At 40.4% G+C, this 13,246-nt stretch overlaps 1 protein-coding gene across 1 annotated transcript; it reads left to right on the top strand.

Annotated features, from left to right (window-relative positions):
• Nucleotides 1-10,712: 10,712 nt before the first annotated feature.
• Nucleotides 10,713-11,173, top strand: LOC114079294 (large ribosomal subunit protein eL42). Its single transcript, XM_027920533.2, has one exon. It carries the CDS (start codon nucleotides 10,754-10,756, stop codon nucleotides 11,072-11,074), a length of 321 nt encoding a protein of 106 aa, XP_027776334.2. The 5' UTR covers nucleotides 10,713-10,753; the 3' UTR covers nucleotides 11,075-11,173.
• The last annotated feature ends 2,073 nt before the right edge of the window (nucleotides 11,174-13,246 follow it).

The following is a 13,246-nucleotide window of genomic DNA, read 5'->3' on the forward strand; positions in this document are numbered from 1 at the left end:
CTATATCTCATTGTAGTTTTGATTTGCATTTTCCTAATAGTTAGTGATATTGAGCATCTTTTCATGTGCTTGTTGGCTGTTTGTATATTTTCTTTGGGAGATGCTGATCAAGTCCTTTAAAATTTTTGATTTGGTTGTTTGAAGAGATATCATTGATCTGAAAGGTCTGGAGAAGAATCCAGGTATGTGTAGGTTATAGAAGCACCACAGATATTTCTGATACATGTTAGTTGGAGAGCTACCATGTTACATGGCAGGAGAGCTGTCTCTGCCAACTTAATTAAACATGCACAGTTCATATGAATGATCCTTAGATTGCCATAAGGTTGTCCGATTTCTTTCTATGTCAAACATTGTCACTTTGATTTTATTTTGGCTCATGAATTATCCAGTTCTCCTTCTTCACCTTTAGACAATCTCAGGAGGTCAGTTCTGGCCACCAGTGGCTGAGGAGGGTAGGAAAAGAAGAGGGAGCTAAAGTCTAAGGAAGTAAGAGCTTTGCTTCGGGGAAGGCTGCTATTCTCCAAAGTATAGTGGATCCCATGTATTTATTCTTCTGAGGACCACACTCTATAAGTTGATGAGGAATAGATTTTAGGCACCCTGAGGGGAAATATCATACCCAAGTCGTGACTCAGAAGGATCAGTCAGAGTATAGATATGGTAGGTGGAATCAGCAATTGGATTTCATACAGAATATAAGTGATGGGAAATGAGGGATCCAGAGGTATCAATCAGCTAGAGACCTGTTGGTTGCAAATAAGAGAAATTTATCTCAAACTGACTTGGGACAAAAAGGGAGGGAAAGGGATGAATGTTAAAAAAAATAGAAGTTGTCAATTCTCTCAAATAAGATAAATATAAGTTGAAGAGTCTTTAGTATTGCCTAGTAATATGCCAGTATTGGAGATGGAAGGCAGGAGAGCTATGGACATCAGAACATCTTAATCAAGTGATAGATACTCATAGGATGTTCTTGACATTGTTGGAGTTTCTGGGCCAGCTAGAAACTTCTTTCAGAGGCAGGAGAGGCAGACCATGAAGTGAAGTGTAGAGATGTACTAAGAAGTGATTCCAGGAACATTTAGTAGGGAGAAGGAAGGTGGGGCCAGGTGAGGAAGGAGGCTGAGCAAAGACATGGTGTCCAGCAAAGTCTCTTAGAGGGCAACTTTGGCTCAGTGCTCCAGGGGCTCTGGAGTCAGGGTCATACCTGTGTTGTAGTGCTCAGAGGTTGGGGGCTAGAGTATTCATAATTCTATATGGCTATATATACATTCCTAAAGGCATAATAATTAGCCAAGACACTATAATGCCTTTTTCAGCATCCCTCTGTGTGTGTGTACTTGTATGCGCACATGTATATGCATTTGGTTGGAATAAATCCATAACTTCCCAAGAGTTTGTTTTATGACCTTCCTTAACATATGTAGTCATGGCCCCTACTCAACAGCTCCTTTCATTTTCAGCTTTCCCCAAAGTTTCATTTGACTTTTTAATTCAGTTCTGGAATTAATTTACTTTTGGATTACAGTATTTTCTTTTCTTTTTCTATTTTAAACATAAGAGTAACATTTGGATCCCAATCAGATAAGGACACTTTTCTACTCTGGGGTTTGAGCTCACCATTATTCTCTCAGGAGGGTAATTTCTGAGGCATTTCCTTTTTCTCATTATCTTGGCTGATGGTGGGCATAAGATCTCATATCAATGTGTTCCTCATTCTGTCATTGAACAAACCAGAGTCCCAAGAACAAAACCACTGGGAAGCAGGGTCACCTGTTTGTGAGCATTGCTTCACTCCCTTGGGTTTATCCTATATTTCCCCCTGGTGAATCCTAAGAAAGTTTTGAGCAAGAAATAATTGGACTGGGCACTAGAGTGTGGCTCAGTTGGCAGAGCACTTTCCTAGTATGCACAAGTCCTTGGTTTCCATCCCTAAATAAAAAAACCAAAATAATTGACACATTTCAGTGAATATATGGCTAAAAACATTCAAAAGGAGCAACCCAAAGAAGCTCTTTATGATGCCAAATGTATGTTCAGAGTGTTATGATCTCTTTTTTTTTTTTCCTGATTAAATATTTGTTTAAGTGTTGTTGTGCCTTCCCTATTCTGGAAGTTTCTGTTTACATACTCTTGTTTAAAACTTGAGCATGTATTTCTTAAATTGAGACCCCCTTCTTCTCTCCCTATCACAACCCTTGAAAATTACCTTTTCCATTTTCTGCATGTGTAGCCAATTCACCTAGCAACTGGGGAACCTATGTCTAAAGATGAATGACAGACTATTGGCATCCTTAGCTTCAAATATGAAATCTGGGTAGACTTGACTCTGGCTGCTCAGCCTCAGAGGTTAGAATCAGAGGGCTGGGTGGACCCAGACCATCTGCATGCAGTGCATAGTTACCCCAAGGTAAAGTGGTTTGGGCAATGAACACGGCAAGACTTTGCCTGCTTCTGGAAAGATGGCATATGGTGAAAGTCTTGCCTGCCCTTAAAGACTTGATTGAGAAGTAGGGAAAGGGATGAAGCCAAGACAGGCCTGGCCAATATGGATTCTACAACCCTCAACTATCCTAGCAGAAACGAGTCAGGGAGCTCAAGACAGCAGCCTGTGATAGACAGCTCCTTATTTGTAAGTAGTTAATGTTTCTTAGCAAGCACTTCTGAAAGAAATTGGTATGTAATGACAGCACTCACTGGAAAACAGGCCGATTAGAAAATGCACTAACTTATCTAGTATTCATTTGAAAAGTAAATGGATGCACGGCAAGGTGAGAGTTCACTATCAATTCAAATATTTTCCTTTAACAGGCTGCAGCACTCCTGCTTTAATTCAAGCAGAAACACAAGTATGAATAATCAAACTAGATGACGCTCATCAAGAACCTTTGTGCCTTGCACCATTTCAAATGGTCATTGAAGCTTAATGGCAAAAAATTTACATTCTTCCTTTAATTTGTATTCTATTCCTTCCTTCTGAGTGATGTGATTGTGGCTTGCTGTTGCCTGCTGTATTATTTTGATGCAAATGCTATGTTGTGTTTGCCCGAGTCCAATTTCCTGGCTTTTGCTGGCAAGAGGAGGGACTGTGGAAGTAGTTGAAAATCAGGGTTATTTAAAGAGTTTATAACTACTGCTCCTAATGAGAGAAACAATACAATTGATGAGCCCTCTGCTTGGAGATACCTGACGGCCCTAGGTTAATAGATGTCCACGAGGGAAAATAAAATCAACAGGAAAATCACTGTTTACTTGTCTCTTTTTCTCCAGCCTTAGTATTAGATTTTTATTCTGGTTGCCAACTACAAAAGAATTAAAGGAAATTGTAATTCAAGCGAAACTCCCTTTCCTGTGACATACTCACCTGGGAAGGAATGCTTTATTGAGATACAGGGGCTTGCCCGCCAAAGACTGCAAACATGGAACCCCAAGGGTGATCCTTGAATGTAATGTATGCACAAACTAATTTATGATACTGTGACTAATTTCCATTTCTTGTGCTTAGAGTTGCCTGGCTAATTACAGAGATGTTTTCTTAACTTTAGTAATTATGTTCTATGCTTTCGACAGGCAACCGAGCAAATGATGGAGGGCGGATTGCGCAGTACTTGGAGACAGGCGCGTCCAGGCGAGAAGAGAATGCGCCCTGGCGCTGGCAGGGCCAGCATCTCTGATCAGAAGCCTCACCAGCTTTGACCAGCGCCCGCAGGCGGCATCGAAGGCATCTGGAGAAATATTTGATGGAACATCCCATAATTAGACGGACTGGCTTAATTAGGAGAAGTTGCGGGCAGAGGGAAGCTGGCGGGGCTGTGCTGGGATCTGAAGGTTTGCAGCCTCGTCCCAGGAGGGCTGGAGCACAAAGCTCTGCCCGCTGAGAGCGCTCGCACTGGCGTCTGTACATCCAAGGCAGCCCTGTGGGGGTCTGTGAATCCAAGGCAGGGATCCTCAGGACTGGCCCCTGTAACGCTTTGCCAAAATGACAGCAGTCACACTCACCTTCTCCGTCCCCATATAACAAAGCAATCAGGAGTAAAAGCCAGATGTGGTCACCCTGTGGAAACTGGCTCTGCAAGGCATGTTTTGAGATCCGCAGCAAAAGGTTGTTAGTGGTGGTGGGGATCGTGGACCATGGTATTTATTTTAATTTAAGACCCCTTCTCTGGTGTAGACTTCAACATCCCAAGCAAGCACCGAGTTCTTTAGGAACCCTGGTCTTAATTGTCCATCCCTATCAGTTAGGGTTTTCCAGAAAACTTAGAAACATACAAGGCACTGCCCATATAAACAGGACCCTATGAACAGCAGAGGAATGACACTGGGGCAGAGCTGTGGGCACAGCACACATATGGGACACACCTGTCCATGACTTTGTAGTAGGTATTTACTATACAGGTGCAATAGCCAGGATTCTAGATATTGTGGCTTGAGCATGCATAGAAGGATGAGAGAATTCTATGGAACACTTCCATAGTCAGGAACCACGATCACCAGGAGAAAGAGGAAATAATAGTCACCAATGCATCACAAACTCTCCATGTTGACTTTGTTGCTTTCCCGGAGAGGACACTCCTTCCCGTCATATAGGGAAACAGCAAGGAAGAAACTGAAGGTGTACAAGGATACAACAGAATAAGATTGGATAAATTGCATAGGAGTATGTTTGTGTGTGAGTGTGCAAGTTTTTGTGGGATTTTTGTTGTTTTTTCCTCAGCTCAGTAATTTTTGCTTTCTGGGACATGGAGACTATTTATTATTGACATACTATTAGAAAATGTGAAGAGATTCCAATAATCTATTCCCTCTTTACCAAATTAAAATTATTCCCAAAGGGGAATATGAAATGAGTTGGATTGTATATCAGGCCATTCAAGATAAAAAACATGGTCTGTCCCCTAAATATCTCATTTGATATAAACATTTGATGAAATGCACTTCAAGCCACTCATGATATCAATTTTAAACTAAGCCAACCAGGTAACCTGCATCAAAACAGGCCATGCTGAGGACAAAGCTGTTGAATTTTTAATGTGCCATTGAAAAACATTAATGGGCTTTATTGTGAAATCCTAAAAATGGATTTCAAAAGCATTTGAACAGATTTCTTCACAAAATGATAAAACCTATATTTCAGCTACTAAAGCTGAATTTTTTTTAATTTGATTTCCGAGTTAGAGAATTAATATTTCAGAGGAGTCCTGCCTTTGATAAAATATAAGGAAAAAGAAATGAATGGCGGAAGTGCGAGGAATGGTGAAAATATTGACAATGCTTCAGAAATCAAAGAGGACATTTATAGTGCACGTAATCTGACAGTGTGGTATTCTAATCACCCGAGAAACAAGACGCACAAACAAACCCCAAATGTTGGGTAGAATTAGCTCACGCAGTGCCTACTCCTAGTCAGCCATGTCAGCATGGAGGATTCCTTGCTGTTGGGTGTGTGTTCCTCTTAGAACAGCCCTCACTGGAAACAAAAAACAAAACAAAACAAAACAATAAAACCAAAACCTCCTCCTTTCATCCATTCAAGTAAGGCTGATGTACAGGCTCATGTGATGTGGAAGAAGGGAAAGCAAGCAACAAGAAATGTAATTATTTTGACACATTCTTTTTAAAAAGGTTATTATTCCTACTTAATGCAAAGTGGTTTACACTGCCATTATGAAAGAGAGTCCACTGTCCTTGGTCTCTAAACTGTGAGTGCTCTGAAGATTCAATGCCAGACACAATCGGCAGTCATTAATAGTTTGATGACAAACTGCTGGGAGGGATCATTTCAGAGCTGTGAGAAATGCTCTTCCTTCCTTCCTTCCTCACTTCCTCCCTCCCTCTCCCTCTCCCTCTCCCTCCATTTCTCCCTTCCTTCTTTCCTTGAATTCTCTGTTTCCTTCATTTTACACCATTTTATAAGCAAAAGATCATTTTTTTTCACCTTGTGAGAAAATGATTTGGGGGCATTTCATCCATTTACCTTTAATAACTTATTTATTCTGAAATGCCATAGCATGAAGCCTTGCTTATATAATTCCTCAGAAACAAATTCTGTATGAGCATCTGACCTTTGAAGCATCATGGTGCTGTCCTGCGTGCTGAGAGCGCAGTTATGGGTGCCTGTTAATCATTGTATGTGAGCAGTTGCTCGTTTGGGAACAAGTGTGCCCATTTCTGTCCCATCCCATTTTGTCTTGAAGATGGTTTGATGATAGGAGATGAACACCTTTGAAACCCCTAACTCTGCTCCCTTTTACCCACCCTGCATCCACAGAAGGGGCTCAGATGTTCCACCACAAAATGCCATTTGTGAGTAGGAGATGAAAGGCACTCAGCTAACTCACCAGCCTTATCATGCTCCTTGGCATCCAGGGGAAGGAAAGGATCAAAGTCATAAATAGAGGCTGTATCACTGATGAATAATTTACATGCACAGTAGGTGGGAGTGAGTTAGTACAGAAAGGTCCTTTTGAAGAGGAGGAAAAAAAAATGCTGCCTTTCCCAGTGAACATTGACTTTGGCAGTAGCCTGAGAGAGGAACCCTTTCCATGGGAAGGTTTGACTTTGCTCTGACCATGGCCATAGTGCCCCGAGAGTCATCTGTGAAGACTGGAACAGGACTCATAGGTGGAGATGTTTATTAAACACTCCTTTGTTCATTCACTGCCCAAATGGTGAGGGGTCTCAGACTCTGTGTGTGAGTTAATAACTCCAGTCAGAAGACTGCAATGAAAGAATCCCAGTGTCCCTGATTTCTCTCCTGGTAACAACTGTCTCTTCCTACTGTGTGCACTCTCATCTCTAGGGGTCCTAATAATGTTATTTGAAATTAAAGACAAGCTTAAAACTCCACCAAACCCAAAGAATTACACCAGATTTTCATTCAGAGTAATAATTATATCTGGAACAAAAGTGCTTTTAGGTATGTGTGTATCTGGATTAAACCAGGCTGCTGATATTCTACTATAAATAGAAATTTCTCTCTTTTCAGGATGTAGGCATAAAAAATTGCCTTTTGAAAGCAGTTAAACTCATGATTTGAAAAGAAGGGGGAAAAAAACACAGAAAGAAATAAAGATGCATTTAGCTTTTCCTTTAAGACCAAGCATGTTGTTCTCCCAGCCTGTCATAATTTTAGATACTGACGTAATTCATGCATTTTATATTATTAGCCGATAATCACTTCCTTAAAATAATTTCAGCACTCAGCTACAATAAAATAGATTTCTTTCAAAGGCCCCTTAGTTAAATGTGCTCAGTGCTACTTTCTGTATCATGCAGGTCAATTTAATTCAGCGCAGCTCTCTCTACCCAGCTAAACAATTGCTTTTCAGTCTCTGGAGAGCATGGTGAATGTTGCCAGGAATACCCATCTGGAGATGGCCTTGGACATTTGCTCATAAAGACTTGACATCTGAAGTCCCACTCTTTATTAATCTCTTGTCAAAGAGTTAGTCAAGATTTCTGAGAAAAAGTCAATGTCATATAAATCATTATTAATTACTCAATAATGAGGGAGATTAAAATGGAAGAATGAATCATTTCAAGAATGGTCAGCCAGGTATCCAGGTTACAAGTAGCCCCTCCTACAATAGCTTCACCTCACGATCTGCAGCTGGCTTTTATCTGCAGCTCCAGCCTGGGTAAACTAGTACTGCACCTGATGGTTCAAGTGAGAGCAGCGTGAACATTCTGTTTTTGTGTCTCTATCTGATGCTTAATATGGTTTGGGTAGGTCCCTACAGGTTCATGTGCTGGAAAGTTTGTCCCCAATGTGGCAATTTTAAGAGGTGGGGTATAGTGGAAGGTAGATAGATTACTGGGGTACTGCCTCTCAAAGGGATTAATGTAGTTTTTGCAGGACCCGTTAATTCTTGAATCAGAGGCAGCACACATATGCTCACTCTGTTTTGCACTGAGGCAGGTTCCCTTTTCATTTCTCCATCATGTGATGTAGAAAAGGGGCCTTCTCCAAAGGCTGAAAAGAGGGGATAGCCTGATCTTGGACTCTCAGCCCTCAGAATTGAGCTAAATAAGTCTTTTTTCTTTATAGTGTATCCAACCTCTAGTATTTTGCTATAGCAACAACAAATGGGCTAATACACCAAGCATCTATCCACACCGTGGTTTCTTATTACTCTCTAGTATGGCCTTACCATTTGATTTTCTTGTAAGGTGCTTTAGTTCATGCTTCTCTAGAAGCAAATTCTCAGACAAGGTTTTGAGGGCGTGTAGTTTGAGAGGTCGCTATAGAAACTATCAGTGGAGAAGAACAGAAGTAAGACAGGGAGGGAATGATTCAACATTCTTGCTTTAGTGATCAAGTTACAAGTTACAACTGGGTCTCAGTCTGCCGAGGACCTCTGGATAGTGATATGGAATATATCTCAGAGTTGTCCTACAGGTGCAGAACACGGGTATGTATCCAGCAATTCTTCTTTGTAATTGGTTGAGGAGGCAAGTACCCTCCTTCCAGCAGAGAAATTCCCCTCTGAAGTTGTTGATTTATCTGGGAATGGTGAGTGCTAGAGGAAATGGGAAGAGTACCAATGCTTTATGCCACAAAAGGCAGGCTGAACTTGTACATTCCATGCCAAGATGGGCTGGTCCAAAATCTTGACTCCAAGCCTGGCTCTGTTGCTAACAGGTTGTGAATGATCTCCAAAAGTCACCCACCCTCCATTGGCCTGTGGTATGAAATTAACAAATTCCTTGTGGGTGCTTTAATCTCCTGTAGGAGTCCATGGTGGTTTTCCACATCCTTAAAGTACTGCTCTAAGGACTTCCACCAGAATTGACATTCATAGTGATTTCCCCGTAGTTCATACTGCTGCAGGGGTAGGACGTTGTGTCCTGGGCCCCAAGAGCCTCTCTTTTAGAAAACAGATAGTTAAATGGGAGTGGTCACATGACCCTAAGCAACCAATCAGAAAACTGGTTGGAAACATTTTGTGACTTGAAAAGAAAAGCTGGGATAATCAGAGTGCTTCTTTCAAGAATGTGAGCTAAGAAGCAGGGAAAATGTGCTGGTGAATGGAGGGAGCAGTAGTTAGGAGGTCATATAGTAGAGCTTTAGCTATAAGGAGCACGGTAGAATCAAGGTCAGTGAGATTGAGGATATTTGAATGATTTTCAATCCCGCTCTGTTGAGTTATCTAATTGACCCAGTGCTATACTCCCAGGGTGCAGAACAATGTAGCTTAGGAAACATTTGTTGAGTCAATGAATTAATCAATTATGAAAGCTGAAGTAATGGAGGAGCAGCAACTATGGGTTGCCACAAAAGCCAGTTGGAGAGAAGAGTCAGAAGCAAAACTCACACATGAGAAGCTCTATAATCAAGATACAGCTAACCCATTATAGAAATGGCTTTAGATTACAACCTCATGTAATAAATACTAGTGTTTTCATTTTAACATATAAAGAAGCAGCAGAGTAGAGAGATTAAATAACTCTTCCAGGAAGACACAGTTACTTTCAGGATCTGAACCAGGCTGTTCAGCTCTGAAAAATGGCTCTTAGTACTATTTCAATTAAGAGACTCAGGCTTCCTTGTATCTGGAATAGATATCAAAATCAACTGCCATGGGATCCAACCCTATTTCCATGTCTGGTCTTAGACTTACTGCCTGACTGCATCCCTCTGCTGCTCTGTGCTTATCCCTACAATAACTTGTTTCTCTTATTTCTTAAACTGTAGAAACCCTCAGGAGGTCCTATTATTTGCAATTAAGGAGCAATATTAAAAACAGAGATATAATGAAATACATGGTCTCAGCAAATCCCTTCCAGGTGTTTAGCTTGGTCTTGCTCCATTGGGGACCAATATGGTCCTAATGTCAGAGGACCATTTGCGAATAAATTCTGAAGTTATCCCAGGAACTGAGCCACCAGCTCTACCTTAGGCATGCTGATGATCTTTTGCTATATAATGAATCACTCTAAATTTTAGTGTCTCAAAACAATGACACATTTATTTGGGTCATGAGTGTGCTTTGTCAATGTTACAGGGTAAATTGTGTTCCTCAAATAAATTCTTGTTGAAGTTCTAATCTATAGTTCCTCAGAATGTGATGATGTTTAGAGTTAGGGTTTTTACAGAGCCATTATATAGAAATGGGCTCATGATGGTGAGCTTTAATCCAATATGACTGATGTCCTTACAAAAATAGGAAACTTGGGTAGATACACAGATGTCATGAAGAGACACAGGGAGAAACTGGCCATTTCAAGACAAGTGGTGTCTAAGATGGATGCTTCTCTCCAGTTCTTTTGTGGGAATCAACCACAAAATCAAGATATATTTTGGACTTCTAGCCTTTAGAAGTGTGAGGAAATAAATTTTGGTTGTCTAAGCTACCCAGTGTGTGTTCCTTTGTTATAGCACCTTTAGCTGACTAATACAGAAGAGGGAGCTCATTCTTTTTTGGTAACACACACACACACACACACACACACACACACACACACACACACGTTGTAGATGGACACAATACCTTTATTTTGTTTATTTATTTTTTTATGTGGTACTGAGGATCGAACCCATTGCCTCACATGTGCAAGACAAGTGCTCTACTACTGAGCCCCAGCCCCATTCCTGGGAACTTATTCTTGATCTCAATTAAATTAACTGGGGCAGCCCAAAACCTGGGAGTGAATTCATTCAAAGACCTTATTGAAAGGCGCGAGCGTGGCGAGGCGAGGGCTGCGGCGCGAGATCTCTGGTTTTCATTGTGTAGACACCTCTGCTATAAAGATGGTCAATGTACCTAAAACTCGAAGGACTTTCTGTAAAAAGTGTGGCAAGCACCAGCCTCACAAAGTGACCCAGTATAAGAAGGGCAAGGATTCCCTTTACGCCCAAGGAAAGAGGCGCTATGATCGGAAGCAGAGTGGCTATGGTGGGCAGACAAAGCCAATTTTCCGCAAGAAGGCTAAAACCACGAAGAAGATTGTGCTAAGACTTGAATGCGTTGAACCAAACTGCAGGTCCAAGAGGATGCTGGCCATCAAGAGATGCAAGCATTTTGAACTGGGAGGAGACAAGAAGAGAAAGGGCCAAGTGATCCAGTTTTAAACTTTTTGATTTTTTTTTCCCATTTAATTTTGATGCGAAAATACTGAAACTAGAAAAATTACCTGTAGGGAAATAAATGACAATTATATAATCATACCTAAAAAAAAAAAGACCTTATTCATACATCTGATAACCAGTTGATTATGGCCAATGGCTGGACCTCAGCTGGGCCTGTTGGTCAGAATACTTCCATATCTCTGGTCTTCCTCACAACATGGTGGCTGAGTTCTGAGAGTGAAGCCTGCACCTTCCATGACCTAACTCAGAAGTTATTCAGAGACACTTCTGATTAAATTCATTCATTAGAAATTAGAAGTAAGTCAAAGAGGAGGAGGATTATATCCAATAGGAGGAGAAATAGAATCCCTATCTTTTGATGGAATGATAATAAAAAAATTGCAAATATGATTTAAAATCACATTTAAAAAAGTGCCATCCTTTCTTAAATGAAAGCCCTAATAGACCATGATTCACACCATCTTATGCTCTTATCATTTTTCTTCCTACTTTGTTTACCTAAGTACAGTTTGAAGAAATGATACCTTAAATGTATATATATATGGGAGGTCATTTCTCTTCTCCTGTGAAAGGAAGACTGATGGCTGCTATTCCTTGAGAAATTAATCCTATTTATTCTTCCATTAGGGACACTATTAAATGTAGGAACCATTGAACTGGACATTTCTTCATGCAAACCATACAATGTATAGAAACTTCAGCATCATTAATTCATTGAATAGTGATTACAATCTACCCTGTTGTAAAAGTTCAGCCCCAGGTGATGTTTTAACTGATGGGTCACAGGAAATTCATTCAGTCAGAAATTGTTAGTGCCCATATCCTACCTGCTGTGGTTTTGATCTAAACACTGCTTTCTTTTTTTGCCATGGGAGATGCCATGTGAATAAACTATTGGATTTGTTGTTTATTTCTATTGTCCGAACTTGATGACTAAATCAAAGATCAATGTAGATGTGGAGTTTTATAGGCAATATGTACAAGTGAATTGCACATGGATAATGGCTAGTAATACTTTACTAAAGTTTTATACAATGAAGAAAAGTTGCTGAGAGGGAGGCAACCTGCCAGGGGCAGGAACTAGAATCAGGGGCAGCAACTTGCTCCTGGAATAACTTCTGTCTCTGACTTTATACCAAGAGGGAAACTTCTAGTTAGGGAAAGGAAAAGCAGCGCTATGCACTTGTGAGTATTAGCTAACTCTCTACCTTTTCTCCAATCTTTCCAATAACAGTATTCCAAGTTGGCCAGTTGGAGACTTCACAGAGCCTACACTGTGCAGACTGTGCCTGTTCCCTTTACCAACCCAATTTCTCTTCTCCTATGATAGAGAGACTGATGGCTGCTGTTCCTTGATAAATGAATCCTATTTACTCTCCCATTAGGGGAAACTTTGCCTGCAAACCACTAGGTCACCCATCAATCTCAAGAAGCATAAAAATTAATGGGTACTTGGCCTAGGCACTGGAGACCACAGAGTGCTTATTATAACAGAGAGAAGAATGCAGCATGACACTGGAAAGCATCATTAGGGAGGCATGTGGTGTGTGAATTAAGCAGTATCTTCACTATAGAGATGGCTGGGGAGGGTGAACTTGAGATGTGAGAGCATCATAGGCATTTGGTTGGATTCAGATCTGTAATTCCTATTTGCAAAATTCTCTTTCATATAAGACCCAATGTAACCAGATGACTGGGGACTAGAAGTCTGGATTAAGAAGGAAAGAAAATTTACTACCAGGAGTAATAGTTCTGTAAAATAAAAGCATAGTTTGAATCTATAATAGTTCTGTAAAATAAAAGCATAATTTGAATCTATCTACATTTGCAGATTCAACCAACAGAAGATCTCATTGTATTTAATTAGGCCAACGACAGCTGTATTTGTACTGAACATATTTAGCCATTTTTTCTTGACATTATTCCCTATAGAGTACTGTATAACAACAATTTACATATAACTTAGGAATGATTAGCAATCTATAAATGATTTAAATCATGCAGGAGGACATGTATAGGTTATATGCAAATGCTATACCATTTTATTTAAGCAACTTGAAGCAATCCATAGATTTTGGTATCTGAGGGGGTCCCAGAACCAATCCTCTATGGATACTTTGGACTAACTGAAATAAAAAGAAAAAAATAAATGTA

This window comes from Marmota flaviventris, chromosome 2 (assembly GCF_047511675.1).
Source record: "Marmota flaviventris isolate mMarFla1 chromosome 2, mMarFla1.hap1, whole genome shotgun sequence".
Taxonomy (NCBI): domain Eukaryota; kingdom Metazoa; phylum Chordata; class Mammalia; order Rodentia; family Sciuridae; genus Marmota; species Marmota flaviventris.

Coding starts and splice junctions, on each gene's coding strand:
- LOC114079294 (XM_027920533.2), top strand. CDS start 10,754: ATGGTCAATGTACCTAAAACTCGAAGGACTTTCTGTAAAAAGTGTGGC.